Source organism: Squalius cephalus, assembly GCF_949319135.1.
Source record: "Squalius cephalus genome assembly, chromosome: 4".
In the NCBI taxonomy this organism is placed as follows: domain Eukaryota; kingdom Metazoa; phylum Chordata; class Actinopteri; order Cypriniformes; family Leuciscidae; genus Squalius; species Squalius cephalus.
Window position 1 is genome coordinate 39,015,085 of NC_137125.1, and position 20,584 is coordinate 39,035,668.

At 37.6% G+C, this 20,584-nt stretch overlaps 1 protein-coding gene across 3 annotated transcripts in view; it reads left to right on the forward strand.

The window, feature by feature from the left end:
* Positions 1 to 20,584, forward strand: part of lin7a (lin-7 homolog A (C. elegans)) — a 41,274-nt gene that overhangs the window by 6,968 nt on the left and 13,722 nt on the right. For 2 of the 3 annotated variants that reach the window (XM_079870235.1, XM_079870234.1), the window contains exons 2-3: positions 10,215 to 10,333; positions 17,745 to 17,816. In XM_079870235.1, coding sequence (XP_079726361.1) covers positions 10,215 to 10,333; positions 17,745 to 17,816 — 191 coding nt within the window. Of the gene's footprint in view, positions 1 to 10,214; positions 10,334 to 13,133; positions 13,894 to 17,744; positions 17,817 to 20,584 lie in introns of those variants that run through there. The other variant, XM_079870236.1, reaches the window with a different exon arrangement.

Here is a 20,584-nt window from a genome sequence, read left to right on the forward strand (position 1 = left end):
CATTTGATTTGTAGTGTTGAGGTTTCTTTTTCCACTGTAGGTATTTTATTTTGTTTTACTGTATATTTTTTACTTGTACAAGCAAAGCTCCTTTTACCTTTGAAATTACTATAACATCCGTTTCTGTTAAAAAGTTACATTTTTGATTAAAAACGACCGCTCTATGTTTTGCTCTACATGTTTTTGTCTGATTTTTGCTATATACCAAGATCAATTTATATTCACGTGTTCCTCTTAAGTTAATGGGTTCATCTAGCTATAAATTAATTAATAATCATGCAAATGAATTCTAGAAGACTGCACTGCGAATATTTAATATAATTTTCAATGCAAAATCTGGTCTACTGTCAGCATCATTGAAATTCACATCCTCATAAAGAATGTGTAACCCAGCAGATAATTGTTTTGCTCTTTTAAACCTTATGAGACTTTTAGAGTTCTCAGTTGAATTTTGGCATACAGCCCCACTGGTTTTAGCTGGTTTAAGTTGATTTTAGCTTGTTTAAAAATAAATTCACAACCCGGTTAAGACTAGTTTAACTGGGCAACCAGCTGAAAAGTGCATCCCTTTAAATACAGCTAATAGATCAGCCATAGATCAGCCTTGCCAGGTTGGGAGACCAAGTAAGACCAGCAAACCGGTAAGAGTATATTTAGTTTGTAGGAAAAATTATGAAATCTCTGTCTTTTTGTTACAGACTTTGGTATCTAACTTTACAGACTCTGTTAATCACACATGTGATAATAATGGGGGTATTTTCTCTGGAAAATAATCTGAAAAAGTCTCCATTTGTTGTCAATCTCATAGCTGTCTAGGAGAAACTAGTGAAGTTTGTGACTCAACAAATTGAACATGAATTAGTAATAGAAACCTTAAAACAGACATAAATGTCTGTTCATAGCGAGCAACATCTTTTTGAGAAGCTCAATATCTCTCACAAATTATTTAATACTTCGTTGGCACTGTTGCTGAGTTTGTATTTTGTCAGATAAATTCAACAAAATGTCAAATTATATTCTTCAAACCTCAAACTTGCCATGATAGGATACCATAGTTCATTGGTACAGAGATTCTAAGCATGATTGCTGTGAAAACTGTATGATAATAGTCGAGCTAAAGCCTGTAGACAATAGAGAAGTCTTCTGTGAATTATCTCTTGGTCTAAGCTGTGTTTTCACTATGTGGTCTCAATCCACAGTGTGTCTGTGGAAAAAAATAGGATCATGGTGGCTCTTACACCATTAGCAGCAATGCTGAAGGCTACAGTGGTTTTTGAATGGAGAGTCGGGTCACATAGACGTAGTGTAGTTCGGTACACTGGAAGGCTGAATACTCTCTATCTCTGCGCTATCTTTGCCCCTAATGCTTACTCACAGATCCGTGTGGGCAGGCAACCCCATGTGGGTTTTACATTTAAAGGTGCGAAAATTACACAATCACTCTGACTTATTTCTTGTTGGAAAGACCACACATTATGAGAACAGATAAATAATAGTGTACTCTTCCATTCCATTGCCAACGCATTTGCACCCCCCTCCGCTGCACTTACCGGTCTCCATAGTAATGTAGTTTAATGTACCAATCACAAACCTGGAGTGTGAACATCACCAAGCCCTTTAAATCTCCTGTTTGTGAGCCTGCGCTAATAGACGTGACGTAAATCCCAGGCAAGATCCACACAGGGCCTTGAGCTGCCACCATGCAAATCTGAATCCGACGGATTTAGCCCGTGGAATAACAATGTGTGCCACGATCTTCCTTTTTTCTTGCTAAATGATGACATGTGTCACTCAGATGTGTGTGAAAAGACTTTACTGAGATGAGACTAATAAAACCAAGCCCAGGTTGGCTGTTCACTGAAAGCTGAAAGAAAACCCAGGGGCGCCATGGAGAATTAATCCTATCTGTAATAGCTGCGCATGATGCAGGAGCTTGAAATGCTTTTAGAGGCTTTTTTCATCTTATAACTTTGTTAATGGATGAATTTATCTTCGAAATGCTGTTTCGTGTTCCCTCGAAGATATAGTCATTACCAATCTCCACAAATGCATTAATAAGTCCATTTATTTTTTATAAATAAGTTTGCCCACTAAATTATATTATGGTGATTGATCTTTAGACAGTTAATATTAAGGCATTAGACATCATATTCTTCCATGAGGGTATAGAGTTTCAGCTCAATATAGTTAAAGGTGCTGTAAGTGATTACAGCCGTTTTGCTAACTTCCACTATAATTAGATAATCCCATCCCTTCAACCACACGCCCCATCGTTCCAGCAAACCAATACCTGTAAAAGGTGGTTTGTGATTGGCAAAAAAAGCATGGGCTGCTCTCCTACCCTTTTTGCGATTTACAGAGCTAATGATAACATAAAGTAGGGATATTTTAAGCAAGTCTCAAATACGCAATTGCAAGATACATTGGCGTCAAATATAATGGGTGTTCCTATTACTTTCTGCCAAAGCTAATTGAATCCCCACCACTTTCTGAAATCCCTACTAATGGCAGGGATGTATCTAATACATCTTACAGAGAAAGCATCACCAATTGTTGAGCATGATTCATTTAGTTTCTGTGTTATATTGAGTAATTGTTACAGTTTTCATCAGCCGCACAAAACGACAGTGACAAATTTTCTCCCACATAAAGTTCTTAGACGTGCTCCACTTTATCACTTTTCCACAACTCTCTATCCATTCTAGTGAAATCACAAAACAATATGTAAACAAATATGTTCCCAAACAAATACTGATAAACATTCACTGACATACATCTGCAATCTGGAATCCCAAACCCCCAAATTCAAAGTGAAAATATTACTGCCAGACCAAAATTTATCATCTGACTCTCAGGACTGAATTTGATTCTGGATTTGAATTGGTCAGCATGAATGGCCCCTATTGAAGTACAAGGTACAAATGCAATTCAGCTAAAGAATATCCAGATACTACCTGGTTATGAAAAGCATGTATTTATCGAAACTTCAAATTGTTTGTGCATAACCTAATTAATATTAGGTTAATTTTATTAACTCCCCCCCCCCCCCCCAAACAGAATACAAAGTGACACCCATGGTAAGATAACTATGCTATGCTCATTATAAACAGGAAGGAAGGTCTTAGGCAATGTGTACAGCACAACACATCTTAAAGTTGATCTTTAAAGCAGCTTAAAAACAGTAGCCTAAATTTAGTAACTTTCTAAAAAACTGTTAATGAGCGAGAGAGACCACGAACAGAGACAGAAACATCCGAATCAAGACACACAAGAGAAGTATGAGTCACAAAGAGAATATCATTCATGGTCATTCTCTAACCTCCCGGTAATGAGACATAAATGTGAAAAGGAGTGTTTACACAGTTTCCTGTGCTGGCTGAAAGGACACCAGTATGTTCAATTCGGCTCATTACCCCATACACGACTCCAGACCGTCCTCTCGGTAGAAATCCGCCGGTAATGATGGAGCTTCAGCTCAGGATTAATGAAGAAAAGGCTGTCACACGCTGTGGAGCGGCTGTACATATGTGGATCTGTGAAAGCTGCCACAGGACATGACTCCAAAGGTCACCTTCACTAATCTGATGCCATGCACTCTGTTGTTGGGAAAACAGAATGAAATGTCCAGTGAGTGGTGCTAAAAGCTCATTCAGTTTTATCCAGATGAAAGTTAATCTGGCAACATTTTATACGTTGGTTCTCATGTATTGAAGCAATTCGGAAATTAAGTGGCGCTAGAAGGTTAATGTGATTGCATATAACATAGCACCTACACTAAACCCTACTGTAAACCTAACCAAAAGCAAACTTGTGGTAAAAACGCATTTGCTGAAGTAACCATGTTCCATCTACAAGTCTTTGAAGTCTTAAATCGTGACTCTTGTTTCATGGGACTCGTACCCACGCGCTCCGCAATAATACTGCTGTACCAGCTGAGCTACTGAGCAAGTTTACTACATCAGAAAGGCCACACATATGGAACTATGTATGTGATGAAAATGTAAAAATGTATTAGTTTACAAATCATGTACTTCGAAAAAATGTGATAACATAGTATTGTGCAAGAAATAAGTCTTTATTAACCTATAATCTGCCCCTGAAATCATCATTTGTGTTAAAAGGAACAGCCGTTGTTGGCATTATACTGCCTCTAGTGTTAATTTTAAACTGGAAATTGCAGTGAAATGTATGTATAGGAATGTTTTTGGAGTTGTATGTAGAGACAAATAATCCTAATGAGCCTCTGCTGGTATTTTGAGCATCAGATCTGAGGCAAGGACTGAGATCTCAAAGTTGGTCAATTATAATAATTTGGACCTTTATTCTGAGCATACGCTCTAATTACATTGTCAATATTATGAAGTGTACCATTGAGCCTATGGCTCTGTCCCAAAACCTATAGAGCGGCCCCTTAAAGAATCATAGGCACATTCCCAACAGGGAGTCTGTTTCAAAGGTCATGCGTTATTTAAGAAACTTTCTAAGATAGCATAGATAATGCAAACGTGTATGGACGTGTATAAGACGAGCATGGTGAGGGAGAGTGGAAGGAAGTGAAGACTTCAAAATTGTGTCAAATGAGCACTTCTAACAATACAAATCAATGGACAATGCCGTTCAAAATTGAAATGGTGGGTGCTAGGCACTGAATCGCACAGAATTGATCCATTCACTGGTGAGTGAAACCTACACCCAGTGTGAAATGTGCTACAAGTCTGTGACCATTTTAAAGTGGCAATAGGCAGCACTCTGAATATGGAACGGTAGTGTTACGGTAGTGTTGATTCCCAACTCCAGGTCTTTCTGCTCTTCTCCTTTGTCATTTCCTGTCTCTTCTACTCTATGAAAGGCAAAAATGCCCCTATTACCGCTCAAAAGTTTGGGCTTTGGAAGATACAAAAAAACGGTAATATTGTGAAATATTATTACTAATATTAATTTCAAATAACTGAATAAATAAATGTCATTTATTCCTGTGATGGCAAAACTGAATTTTCAGCAGCCATTACTCTGTTACTCTTCAGTGTCACATGATCAAATCATTGTAATATGATGATTTGATGCTCAAGTAGGATTTCTTACTATTATTAATGTTGAAAACAGTTGAGATGCTTAATATTTTTTGTGAAAACTTGATGCATTTTTTCAGTAATCTTTGATTAATAAAAAGTTCAAAAGAGCAGCATTTATTTGAAATAGAAATCATATACGAATGTTAAAGTCTTTACTGTCACTTCTGATCAACTGAATGCATCATTGCTTAATAAAAGTATTAATTTCTTTAGGAAAAATCTTCTGACCGCAAAAGTTAGTGTATCTATTAGAAATGTACAGGAGACAGGCCTAAAATAAAATATTTTTTAAACAAAAATTGACTGAGCTATGAATATTTTGGTTTTCACAAAATTGAAGTCTTTGTCTATCACTCTCTAGAAACTTTGATTCATGGCTTTACTACATCCGGAATTGACTATTGCAACAGCATTTTCTATGGAACATCATTCAAAGTCTAAATAACCTCCAGAACTGATTCACTCCCACTCTTGTGACAACATCACCACTGTCCTTCAGAAGATTCACTGGCTGTTGTTTTTCCCCCTCATTATTTCCAAATCATAAAATTCCCACACCACAACTATGCTTGGGTGGCCCATTAAATGAAACATATTTACTCATCCTTATGTCCTTATTTTGTCCATGGAACAGGAACACATTTTTGAAGATTTTTCAAGCATTTTGTTTCCATACGCTGTGCTGATTTTATGTAATAAAATGTAATACTTGTAATATAGTTAGTAATATAATGTTATTTTCATATTAATTATATACTAGTTTTATTGTTGTTTTAAATAGCTTTTATGTGGATTACCATGAACTTCACTTTATAATGAATTATACATTATGCATTATTCACATTAATTATGAGCCTGCATATAGTAGTTCTTACGTTCAGTCCTCCGGAAGGTATGACAAAAATACTAGTTATTGATTAGCTAATAGTGGACTACCACATTCAACTGAGCGCTATTACTTACTAATTTGTTAATCAGAGTTTCTTGTTAGTTAATAGTAGTTACTAGAATGTTAATATTGCATTAATCATTTGCTCCTGTGTAGTTATTCAGTAATGACGGAACAGTAGTCTAAAGTGTTACTCATTTTAGTATGTCAACTTAAACTTACTTAATTTCATTTAGTTGCCAAGACAACATTTCTAATCTTCATTTAAGTTTTTTAAGTTTAAGTTTTCATATATTTATATTTCATTTTATTTCAGCTTAATTTCAATTAACAAAAACAATTTGAATCATTTTGGTTTTAGCTAACAATAACGACAGTCTTTAAGCATGCAACAGACCGCATTTTTCACCAAAATCAGTCAGTCATCAATTTTTACTGAGGTGTTGTAGCATTAGAGTGATTAATGTCATGCTGACATTCTTCTGAGGCAGAGCCAAGTGGGACATGCCAGGACACTACTCAGTTATGGATCTAGCTGTCAGTTTTTGATAGAATCTAAGCTGCTTTAAAGGAGAACTCCGGTCAATTTTAACATTGAGCTAATTTTTTTGTACATTTGGAGTGCTGTCAATACAGAGAACAACGACAAAAATCGGTGTTGCCTACACCGAGTTATTCTATTTTTAAAATTTGCACCCTGTTGACTTCAATGGGGCAAGTACTAAACCTGCTTTTAGCCTCTTAACATCCTTGATGTGTCATTACAATTGCACAGAAAATGTGAGTGATTCCTTCTGAGTGAACACGAGTGAGTCTGACTGCAGTAGATGTGAAAGAAATGTATAAAAATGATGTTATTTAAGCCAGCGCAAATACCTTTGTTTACATCCTGTTTTTCGGTTGAAGCCCAAAGTAGTCGATTGCCGAGTTCACGCGCGTGATCATAGGTATTAAACCTATGCGTGTGAACTCTGCAATCGACTACTTTGGACTTCAACCGAAAAACAGGATGTAAACAAAGGTATGTTCACTCAGAAGGAATCACTCACATTTTCTGTGCACTTGTAATGACACATCAAGGATGTTAAGAGGCTAAAAGCAGGTTTAGTACTTGCCCCATTGAAGTCAACAGGGTGCAAATTTTAAAAATAGAATAACTCGGTGTAGGCAACACCGATTTTTGTCGTTGTTCTCTGTATTGACAGCACTCCAAATGTACAAAAAAATGAGCTCAATGTTAAAATTGACCGGAGTTCTCCTTTAATAACAGAAGAGCTTTAATTTGAATCTATCGCTTTATCAGAAAAGCTTTCAAATTCAATGCAATGTGACATATTCATGAAAAATGTACCAAAACCACCCATTTGGGGTTTGAAGATTAGAGCAAAAGGTCGTAAGTCTCCTCTCTCAATGTGACTGACAGAACGGACTGCAAGAGATTTAGCTCAGATTGTTGCATCTGTTGTTGTCCCATGAGCCCACAGGCCATTATAGCTTTTGTGTCTGCTCTACTAGTCTCACTGGGTTCAGTTTTATTAGTTTCTGTCGGGGTCTGGCCTACTTTGCTTTGCTGTCTGTGTCTGGACAAAGTTATTATCTAATGTAGGCTAATATGGGACAGAAAGACCCTCGTCTTTATGAATTTGTGACACAAAATTTCTCATTTTTCACCCCAAACAGTTACACATTACATAAAATGGGTGTAATTTTTCACGGTCCAAAGATGAACGAGCACAATTAGCCACATACTTGCCTTGACACAAAAACAAATCACCGCAAGTCGCACTGAGCACTAAATGTGACCAGAGGCTCAACCACCCATAACGTGATCAGCGATTTGTAAAACTACACTTTTTTTTAAACCATAGACCTTCAACAGGGTAAGTGACAGATATTCATCACATAAATACGATTTTATCATAGTCCTCCCGAAAACGGATTATACTTAATAGCAGGAGCATTCAAAGTCAATCTATAATTGATTTACCAGTAATTATATCTAATTTATTGTCAAAGGCTGTGGATTTTTTATTAAGGTGATGCTTTGATGCCTGTAGTCATTATGTTTAGCTTAGAGATACAAAGAGAAAGCTTTTCTATGCAGGTAGTCTAAAAGCTACTGTCAGACCAGCTAGCTAGTCAATGTTGTCTGGCACCGTATTTTCAGTCAAATTATTGGCGTTTATTTGTCCTATTTGCATAGCTGTTTATTGTTTGCATTCGTTTATTCGTTCCACCAGGGTGAAAGTTCGGAGGATAAAGGGCTCTTGTTTTTACATTCCTTTACTGGAGACGCAAAAAGAAATATTGCAAGTCAGTGTGGGCAAAACACTAGCTCGAGTATTACCGTTTAGTGCAAGAGATGCCCCTTAACGGGGAAAATTTCGGACAAATGCAACAGTTTACTAATGTTGCCGCGCAAGATTATAAGTTCATTATGACTGCCACTAGGGGGCGAATTTCGACAGTCGTGTCAAAACGTCGTGTGCAGTGGAAAGGCGTTGAGCTTCAGCGGTTAGCCTGTTCTGGTAGAGTGTGTAGTGCTGTAAGTACACAGTAACTACACCATATTGGGGGTTGTTCTCAATTATTGGGGGTTGCTTTTGCATTGCATTGCACTGCTTTTCCATTGTATATAAACATGCGCTAGAAATACTCGTTTGGCCGTTGCGTTCACGTCTTCCATTTTTTGCAGCACCTAATGCATCATGTTCTAAAAATTTGGCACTCAAGTTAAAAGTTCAACTTTGAAAAATCATGTCTCAGGACCTTTTTTTTTTTTTTTTTCACTGCCCTGCGTTTTGCATTTTGAAATGCAAAGGCAAGTTTTATATAAACAGCGTCTTACTCCACTGACTCCAAGTTCCTTTACTAATTGCTAATAAATGTAGCTTGCCTCTAAGTAAATAGTTTAATAATATACTGAATGTCTTTTAAAATATTGCTGTTGCCACCGTTTTATGCAAGCCTATTAAAGGAGGGTTAGCTACTTGGCTTAAAGCAACTTTTTTTTTTGTCACTTTGGAGCCCCCTACAGTTAAGTGAGTGGGATTCACTATCATAAATAAACTGCTGAAAGTAATTAGTAGATAGCTGGTACTGTACATTTGTTGCTCGCAAGCTAAATGATTTCAAAAGCCAAGAAGAACCATGTCAACCTTGTAAGCAATGTTCCAACCATAACAAAAAGCATAACAGAATTGACAGAAACTATAACTTCAAGACAGTGTAAACAATTTGTAGTCCTGCATTAGTTAGTTCAAATACAAAATATATGTATGTCAACATTCTCTTCGTTCTTACAGTATAATACTCCTTCACTAAAGCTATGTTGGTGTGACATATTGCGCAATGTACTGCCATAAAGCAATCCAACACTTTTGCAAAACTGTGTAACCGCCCACCAAACTTACATACACCCAGAACAGACCTTTTTTTTATGGATTTCCATGTAAAACAAACAGAAGCCATTCGCCTTTATTAGATGTCAGTGTACCACTAGAATGATTTTAAAACTGATATTTCAAGGTAAAAAAACGTACATACAGTTGCTTTAAAGAGATGGTTCACCCAAAAATGAAAATTCTGTCATCATTTACTCACCATCATGCCACACTATTATTTCCTATACAGAATGCAAAAGAAGATATTTAAAGAAGTGTTTTTGTTCATATTATAAAAGTCATCTAAAGCGACTACTTATAATATATGCAACTATTATAACACTAAGCATCTCTCTCATGGGTCTGTATTTTTGTTGAAAATCTTCATGCATACTTCTTTTATAAATATCCTTTTTTGAACGAGTCAAACTGTGCAGATTCGTAAAATAATTACGTTTTCAGGTTAGCCAATCGAGCAACTGCCATTGAGATGAATGAGAGTAGTTAAGGATAACTTATTGATGTAGCTTGATTACCCAGATAGTGAAAGCTGTGCCAAAGACCCATATGTATTTGTTGAAACAAGCCATGACTGACCCCAGCGAATGGGTCCCCTGTAGGTCTGCTGAATAGCAGGGGCACAGCAGAGTGATGCGTCTTTTGCTTCATGTAAAGAGAGCACTGATTGCTTTCAGTGGCCCTTCTGGCCGTCAGCGAGTCTATTTCCATTATCCCAGCAATCGATTCGCTGCAGCTCCACCATCTCTCTGCCCTGTACTGCAAACTTTTCCCTCTCTCTCTCTCTCTCTGAATCACAGACCCTCTGTTACTCAAACACATCTGTGTTTTCTTTCTCTCTTTCCATCTCAGATGTCACCAGGGCAATTGAGCTGCTGGAAAAATTACAGGAGTCAGGTGACGTCCCAGGTCACAAGCTGCAGTCCCTGAAGAAGGTTCTACAGAGCGAGTTCTGCACGGCCATTAGAGAGGTGAGACCTACATTAAGCATTACTGTCCCCTCCAGAGTTTAGCACCATATTCTATGGATGACACAGTTAAGATATTTTCATAATTATATTCCAGTGGCAGTTCATCCAAAAATGAAAATGATTATTCCAGTGTAAATTCAGTATATTTCACAGTTCTTTGACAGTGACAGAGGAGAATGTGTCTGAGACAGATGATAAAGTTGAGGACCCCGATTATGAGGCATCCTTCTAGTGTTGACCCTCCTGTCATCTCTCAACCACAAGCAGACACATTACCTTCCAAAAATTGAACGTTTTATGGTCCTGCTTCCCACTTGAACAACGGTAAAGCTGTGGCCAAAAGTTTTTGGCAGTGACATAAATGTGTTTTGCTAAATTTGCTGCTTCAGTTGTTATGATGTTGATTCACATTTTTCTAGATTATTGTGCAAAGTGATCAGATGCATTTTACATATTTGCAAAAAGCTTTACTCTCCAATACACTTTATCACAAAACCCCAAACTTCACTGTTTTTGGCCCTTTTACTAATCATATCATCAGCACGTGATTGCTATAAAAGGAGGGAAGAAGTGTTTCGAATCATTGTGTTCTTATTTTAGCAATGGTTACCTCCAAAGAAAGATGTGTAGCCATCATCTTTGCATCAGAATGGCCTCACATGTAAGGAAATAGCTGCAAAGAATTGTGCACCTGAGAGAACCATTTACTAGATCATCAAGAACTTCAAGGAGAGGGGTTTAGCTGCAGTGAAGAAGGCTTTAGGACGTCCCAGAGTGTCCAGCAAGTGCCAGGACCTTCTCCTCCTGAGGAATAGCTACAGAATCGTGTCACCACACCAGTGAAGAGCTGCTCAATATTGGCAGCAGTTGATTTCGAGTGCATCTGCACACAGCAAGGCCAAGACTTTTGGACAACAACCTGGTATCAAGAAGGGCAGCAAAGAAGCCACTTCTCGCCAAGAAAAACCTCAAAGATGGACTGAAATTCTGCAGGAAGTACAAGAATTAGACCGCAGAAGACTGGTGCAAAGTTATTTTGTCTAAATGAAGCATCCTTCTGACTGTTTGGGACATCTGGAAAAACGATTGTCCAGAGAAGGTGAACGGACGCTACCATGAGTCCTGTGTCGTGCCAACAGTGAGGCATCCTGAGACCATCCATGGGAATCCCAAACATATCCTTGATAACAGAATTTGTATAATATAATAATATAAAGCCATTAAAACACCATATATATATATATATATATTTTTTTTTTTTCAATTTTATGTCAATCATTGAGATTTTATGGTGATTTGCTAATTTGTCCATAGTCATGCAATTGGTATTCTGAATGTACAGTATATGGGGTGGGGGTTGGTGGTTTTTTATTTAAAGGGCTATTTAAGTAGTCAACAAAGAAACATAAAGTACCTGACTCAAACCTTTGGGAAAAAAAATCATATTCTGGGGGTTTAAATTGGAGAAAATGTTTTGGTAAATTTGAGGGTAAAAGGCTAACGTTAAGAAAGATTAATAAATACTGTAACAATTATATTACTCATTGTTAATGTTAATACATTAACTAATGTTAACAAAAGAGAACTTATCTTCTCTTATAAGTTTTACCACTAAAACTATTACAAATAAATTGTATGAATTGAAATAAAGCTGAATTAAAATAAAAACTGAAAAGTTAAATTGTTAAAGCTATTGCATCTAATAGTATTTAAAACTAATAAACTAATATTAACTGAAAATGGATAGAGGCTGTGGTAGATATACCGAGGATCATCAATTATGGGATGGAATCTCAGCATCATCCGAGGTTGACGTAATTGACAGATGTGCGTTGAGGGTGCGATGACAGGAGTGTGTCTGTCAGGCAGAGATAGTGACGACTGGAGCCTGTTTTTCTCTGCTTCTCCCGTGAACTTGCAGAAATGCAATTATTCAGAGAATGAGGTTGACCTGGGCCACTGCGGTTTTAAGTGCAGCACCAGGGCAACATCCTAACCACTTTAAGATCTCCGTTGTCCATTTTCATGCTCATTTTCATGCTCAAACACCGGAACCGCACTAGCAAACAACTAAAAACCAATCTCACAGACAGACACATTTTTGTACTTTTGCCTGAGCATATGAACAGTGTTACCCCAGTGGAATTGCCTTTTCTCATTTAGGGGTGTGTGTGTGTGCTGCACAACACATGAGCGAGAAAAGAAGCCTATTATGCTAATTTGATTGTTTATTTAATTAATTATTAAAAGGATGATTATATGCTGCCTTTTAGTATGACACCACAGCTGCGCTTTCTGTCAGTAGTGGGCAGAGCACGTATTATCTTGTGCTTGTTTATTTTGAAACAGTATGGGAGGATCGTGACCAGATATATGAAAAAACAGTGGGGAAAAATACTCACAAAACAAATATTTAGACATCAATTATTAACTTTTTGCCACTAATGTCAATGTCAAGTGAATTGAGAAAATATGTCAACACTTACTGGCTATGGAAGTGCATTTTGCATTTTTATTTTATCACTGGCTCGTTCACAAAAAGAACAATAAAGTTAACAATAATGATAACTATATTAGCATCGACACTAAGGGACAATATTGTTCTGTTTATTATAAGCACACACTGCAGTTATGTCATCTGCTGCTTTAAACGCTCAAGCTCTTTAAAGTCATGTGGATTCTGATTAGCTGTCAATTTTATTTTTCATTATCAAGAAAAAAAATAATTCTTATCCCAACAATATCGTTCCTCTGTGTCATGATCATTATAGCTGTGGTGTGGTATTCCCTACTCTTATAGTGTCGACCTTGGACTCCCATCCCTCTGGCTCCACCTCTCGGGCTCCCTCATCCCTCTGGCTCCACCTCTCGGGCTCCCTCATCCCTCTGGCTCCACCTTGGTCAATCGTCGCTCTGGCTGTGCCTCGGACTACAGAGTCTCCAGCTGTGCCTCGACTCTCCACCCCTTCATCCCGCTGGGCTCCTCCTTCCCTCTGGTTCCACCATTGTCCTCAGTTGCACCGACTCCGCCCCGGTCTGCCTTGGTCCTCCAGGCCTTCACTGTCACCGTGGGTCTCCGTCTCTGCTCCTCCTGGGTCTCCACTTTGCACGTCTCCACCTCACTCAGTCGGGCTTCTGGTTCTATCTTGGTTCCTTAATCGGTTCCACCGCGGGCCTTCATCCTGGCTTGACTCGGGGTCATCCTCTGGCTATTCCCATCTCCACCCTGGCTCTACCCACTATTGTCTCCACGTTGGTGTTCTCTTTTCTGCCTCAGAAGTGCGAAGTCTAATACCTTATGAAAAACAGTGGATCGTGAAGAAGAAAAAACTGTGTGAAACCAGATTGTAGCTTGTGATTTTGAGAAAGCTCTTGCCATTTTTGTGGGTAATATAGATCAGATGGTCCATAAACAGTTTGCTGGTATACAGTCTGTGGCTGAGATTAATATGGCTATAACTATGCATGAGGAAATGTGCCAAAACCGGGCTTGGAACATCTGTAGAGACATGCTTCAGATTGGATATGAGATTCAATTTATAGGTTGCTACACACCAGATGACACAACAGATGAATTGTTAAGTACAGTATCATTTTTCTCAAGTACACTATCATTTTGTAGCAAAGTTTCTCATCAATCAAAAATAACGGTTCATTAATGTAATAATACTTTTGGTTGGACATCAATTCACACTCCCAGGATCCATCAGGCCAAGTTTCATCGAGCTGTGCATGGATGCCCTATGAGCTCATTTCATGGCCCGGCAATTGTGCAAGGTATCATATGGTGCAATCTGTCTCTTACATTCCCATAATGAGAGTGTGAAAGGACACAGCGTCGACTCAATTTACAGTGCCAACCGCAAAGCTCTGCAATGCAGGGACAATGTCAATATGACAAAATGTGCCGTGAAAATGTCCTCAACCAATAACATCTAAAGAAGGAAAAAATGACATGAAAAATGAGAGAACTCCAAGATCAAGACTATCAGAAACGATGGTGCTTCAAGACAAGAGGTCTCACTCTAGCCTATTCAGATGAGTCATCAAGCTCACTTAGCCATGTGAAATGATTGCCAAAACGAGGACAACAGTGGCCAGAACATACCCACTCAAAATCACTTATTCTTCATTTCTCATGTCTCCTCAAAAAAAGAAGAAGAAATTTAGCATATTGAGTACAAGTTTAGCTTTACGCAGACAGGATCTACAGTATGCTGCTGATTGTTGGTAAAATATTTTCCACTCAAAAAATGTATTACAGTAAAGCATTTACAAAAGAAGTCTAATTTTAGATATTGTCCTGATTTCTAGTGGTATCTGATCTACTGCATTCTTTTTGAATGTCAGATTACAATCCCTACAATGATCTCTTTAAGAAATGATGGAATGCTTTTATGTTGTGAAAATCATTTCCCACAGTCCAGTCTTTCAGAGCACCACCACAGCAAACGTGGATGATTTCAAATGCAACTCTCAGAGGAATATGACAACAGGGCCATTATTAACTGAGAGCTTAGTCCATCAATGCCTACGCCACTGCTACAGGGTCAGAGATGTCAGTCTCTCTCTTTATTAATTGTGTGTGTTTATGAGGAATAGCCTCTTTGCGTTTGGTGGGATGGTTTACAAATGAGAAGCATTGCTGTGAATCGGGCTTCACTGAATTGCCTGACTGACTCTGAGCAGTGTGAGAAGATTTAAGGGAGAGGAGGGAGAACAAGGTTTCAAATGAGAACAACTGAAATCATATTTCTCTTTATAGACAGGGCACCATGGTTACACAAAGTATCTCACTGCGGCCTGTGGGTGGGTTTTTCCATCGGGCAGAGTAGTGAAAAAGCAGAGTGATACACCTCTGTGTGTGTCGATCTCACTGGAGGTAAAACAGATAAAAGCCAACCGAACACCGAGTGAGCTGAGAGGAAACAGAGTGATCCCTCGAGACATGGGAGACAGGAAGACAGAGAAGCAAGGACATTATTGTAGGTAGACATAGGAAAACTGGAAGAATGACACTAAATCTTACAAGAATCTTACTGATTTTTCATTGTAACATTATTTTATTGACAATTAAGTAAATTTTCCGACAAATCCTCATTACCATAATGTGGTAATGAAAATCATCAAAATTGTATTATATTATTTTATTGATATTAATAAAAGCAGGGCATTATAATCAGAGTGGAATTTGAGAACAGTGGTCAAATAGAGCCATATTACCCTTGCTGACTGCCTTATCAATCACATTACCAAACACAAATAAATTGTCTTCCAATAAAGTATGACATAAAATAGTTCCCAAGGTGTGTTTTCACAATCTCAGATCACAAATAGACGTTGACAAGCAACAATCGGCAAGATTACAGCATCAAAGACAGTATCAAAAAAATAAAATATGTTTTTTCAGAGTTGGCTTTATTTTATAGCTTTAATTTAATTGCTTATTAGTTAGTTCAAAACCAAAATAAATCTGATTTGCACATCTACCACTATCTGTTTTTGTATACAGCATATGAATTGCACACTGAAATAGCTTGACCTTTAAATATATTCATGCATTTTCAAGATGCAATTAAAAAACACACAATCCTCCACCCGTGGGAACACACATGCACGCACGTATAGCTCCTGAAAGATTTACTTAGGTCTTTAATCTATTGATTTGTTCCATCTGGTTGCATTGATCCCTCACAGATCTATTGAAGTTCAGTCAATAAAGGTAAATTGATTGAAGTTTCACTTAATTGTCATTGAACTAAACATAAGCAGCTAAAAAATTAATAGATATATTAATAGTTATATACTATAGATGATTAAGATAAAAAATGTTATTAGATTATCATATAATATGCCACAGTTGGTTGGTTGGTTGGTTGGTTGGTTGGTGGTGGTGGTGGTGGTGGGGGGGGGGGCTACAATTACTTTAACAGGGCAAGTGAGACATAAAATAATAACTACGACAAATATATAAGGTGTACAGTATGCTGTAGAATATGCTGTGCTGATAGTTGAGCATATTTCACATGTACTGTAGGATGTCACCTCTCCTTAGTAACATACTCTATTTTGTAATTGTAGACACTTAGCAACCTCTTTCATTTCTTTTCAAGCCGTTTCTAAAGGCCATCCGATAGTTCCTGCTTGTTGAGAAAGTTAAGAGTGAGTGGTTCATAGTCACAGAGTAACAGGTATATAAAGATACGTTTAACTGAAAATGTATTTTATCACTCTAATTTCTCAGTAGGAGGTTAGTAAAACAGCTAAAGATTCTGCCCAAGGTGCTGGAGGACAGATTAAAGAGAAACTTGTTATTTAGGAGAGACAGAGAGAGGGAGACAGAGCTTCCTGTAGCACCAGCTGCGTTTCAGAAGCGCTGGTTAATGAGATAAACATAGGTTCTTCAAATCCTCAAAGGACCTCAAGCTAATAGTCTCATCCCTGAGTGGTGTGAAAGCAGATAAGGGCACTGTACATGCACCTGTTTGTGAAAATATAGAATCGGTGATGAAAGCCGTTGCATGTGTGCAGTGTGCACTTTAGAAATGAGACATTAGAGTCTATGGAACTGGATTAAGCTCTCTTTGCTCTTTAAACCAAACTATAAAAGCATGATAAAGGTTTGCAGAAACTGAAAGAAGCATAAATCTAAGAATTATTCATGACAAAAATGTCAAACTAATTATTTTTGGTCATGTAGACTGAGTTCTCATTGCTGCCGTAGAATTTGAACACCACAGTGCAGCCACAGGTGCTCCTTCTTGAATTTTTTATTCACATTTCAGAAACAAATTAGCGCAAGTACATAAACACAAGAAAATGCTTAGCCAGTGCATCGCAAGAATGCAGTCCTGTCAGACATATTTGTATACACTATTGTGGTGCGGTCACGTTTCCCTTTATACAGCGAAATGCAGTAATCTCAATAGGAATCCATGCGGTTGGGAATTTTGCTTTAAGGACACTTTGAAGAATTTACCCATGCGGATTTCACATTGGATTTAAGTTTGTTTCACATGCAAATTCGCCACATTTTCCTATTAAAGCTGCTTGGTTTGGAAGTTACCTCTACCTCTGCTTCATGCACCACTATACTATTGACATTGGACCTACTTTGCCCACAGAATTTCGCAAAAGATTTGCTGCTAATGTGACCACAGACCAGATGTTATCATTCAGGTAGAGATCTATAAACAGATGGACAGTTTATCTAACTTTAACTCGCTAAGCAAGATTCTTTTCAAACTGTTTCTTTGCCGTGACAGTAGGCTGCATCCAAAGAAGTAATATGATAAGAAGTAACATATTGTTGCAGAATGCCTTATTGCTATTTAACCATGTTTTATGTAATTTTGATAACTGTAGAGGAACTGAAACTAAAAAGTCTCTTTTTCCCTGTTTATTTGAATAGGTCTATCAGTATATGCATGAAACGATAACAGTGAATGGCTGTCCGGAGTATCAAGCACGTGCCACAGCTAAGGTACGTCTGAGTTTATTTATTTCCACATCACCTACACTGTGTTTCTGTATTACGCATACAGCATAATTACATCTGCTAAACTAATAACGGCCCTTTTCTGACATCCAGAAGAAATCCATTAACTAAGAACATTTTCAAATGTTTCTCCGCAAACTATCTTGATTTGATAAACAATCAGCCAATTAGCCAGACCTGCATGCAAACACTTGTCAGTTGCTCTTCAGACACTGTCACTGAAACAGCATTCATTCAAATTCATACTGTGTAAAGAGTGCAATCTTGTGAAAAAGAGAGGAAACATAAAAAAGAATGGAGGGGGGGATTTGCTGAGTACTGGATGATCAGAAGTGCCTCGCTGAATTTTTAGTAGGAGAATTTCAGCCACACAACAATACTGGGTTTCTTTAGGGATGGGTCACAATCCCAATTGGTAGTTTTTTAAGCACTGTGTAATTCTTCCCTATCTTTCAGTCACTGCGGAGTGCCAGATGTCTCAGATTGACTATTGACAAGAAACTTGCCTTTAAATAGGTCTTAAGACTTCTGTTCTGTTCCATTCCTGCTATGTTTGAATGAAAGAATCCTGACCCTGATTGGTTGAACCTGAAATTAGCCAAATTAGGGCTCTTTAAAACTGAATAGTCCACAAGTCATTCAACTCACCAACTGGATTATTATGAAAATATGTACTTATGCACATCCCTACTTCGCATACAGGGATATACACCAATCGGCCAAATGCTAGAGCCCTGCCAGTTAAAGGCCACCCTGCCGTCCAGAGAGTTCCGCCCACCATCTCTCTCTGCATGGATACACAGACCAGCAGACTTGGATGCTGAGCAGTACCCTGCGATACCTATTTTGAATAGCTCAATAGGCTGCTCTTGTGGGTGTTGTTGTAATTGTTTTTTGATCCCAATTAGGCTTGCGTTCAGGGTAATAGTCTAGTAATTATGCAAATCTGAGTAAAAACAGATGACTTAGTTATTGAGGGCTTAGTTATCTTTGCATTTCAATATCTGAAATGTTAAAACGTCTACAGAGACAAACTAATTAATGCATTTTAAAGGGGTCATATTATGAGAAATCAAATTTTACTTGATCTTTACTTTTACATGATTCAAATGAAAGACTATGATGTACTATGGAACTGACAGTTGAAGAAATGAAAACTTCCTCCCTTGTCCAAAAAGACCATTGTTGAACATGACCGCCCACATTTACTCGTTAAGGATGCCACCAAGTCATGGTTAATTAATAAGGAGGAAGTAGGATAGATACTATTCATAATGCCAGGATAAGACGCTTTTATTCCAGTTATATTCCAGGTATATAACTAAGAGTAATGTGCCCTTCAAGTGGCGTAATTACAAGTTCCGAGCACATGAATGGCCGAAAAAGTCGTATTTAAAATTTTGGACGCTCGGAATTCTAGATGAGTTGCCGAGTTGTGATGTTGGAAGGGGCGTGTCAATTTGAAACATTTTGACCAGGAAATACTGGTCTATAATATAGATAATCTATCTATAGTGTAGAGATCAGTGAGTGGAAAGCAGGTCTGTAGTGCATTAAAATGTGATTTGGAAAGTTATTTTAATTTGACATGCTGTAATTCAATAATTTTAGAGGGGTGATGTACAAAACAACTACAAGAAGTGTGAAGTTAATCACTTGAATTTCACAAACATTTAGTTTTGATACCCTTAATAAATACATACATACATGTAATAGAAATGAATAATTTTCATCATTTTGAATTCAGATGTATGTATTTGTGTTTATTTTTCACAATATAATTATTTTGTTCTGTTTAGGCTACTTCAACATTATGTTTAAGACTTAAAAGCATGACATGTCGTAATAAAAGGTACAAGGTACAAGTTTTCCGGGTGCTTTTAAAGGCAGCATAATAAAACGGTGAGTTGTTCCTGGCTGCACATGAGGCTCTGCATAACATTTGTATGTGAGTGAGTGACTAAAGATGCAAAACAACCTTGACTAACACTATAAGTGAGCCTCAGGGGAAAAATAAAATAAAAAACAAATTTATGACCTTAATATTTAATTAGGTCCATATCCTGAAGGACACGTTTCAGAGTATATTTTGGTATTATGGTTTTATGATCTAAAATGACTTTCCTGTGCCTAATCTATTGATTGTTTGGCAATTCATGCACAGCAAACACTTTCATAATTTTTATGAATTAGCGTCCTTATCATTGATTTAGAGTCATAATACATTTTTAATGACACTTGAAAACATTTAGATCAGTGGTTCTCAACTCCAGTCCTCGGGACCCGTTGCTCTGCACATTTTGTATGTCTCTCTTATCTGACACACTCAGTTCAGTTCATGGAGTCTCTCTTAACGAGCTGATGATCTGATTCAGGTGTGTTAAATAAGGGAGACATACAAAATGTGCAGAGCAGCGGGTCCCGAGGACTGGAGTTGAGAACCACTGATTTAGACACTGTTGTAGTTATTGTCAATGACATTTAGGCTTTCGATTTCAAAATACTGAAAACAAAGCAATAACTTTAACCGATAGTGTGACTCATTTGAGTGGTATTTTAATAATATGGAGCTATACTATAGCAATGGCACTTATACAGAAAACAGCAGCACTTACTGTAATTAGTATGCTCAGCGAGCAGGTCTCGCAAGATGAGCAGAATTAGCATATCAATTAAATTTCTAATGCAGGATGTAAATTACTAAAGTCTTGGAGAGTGCCTCAAAGCACCTCACTTGGTCACTTTGAAAAGTT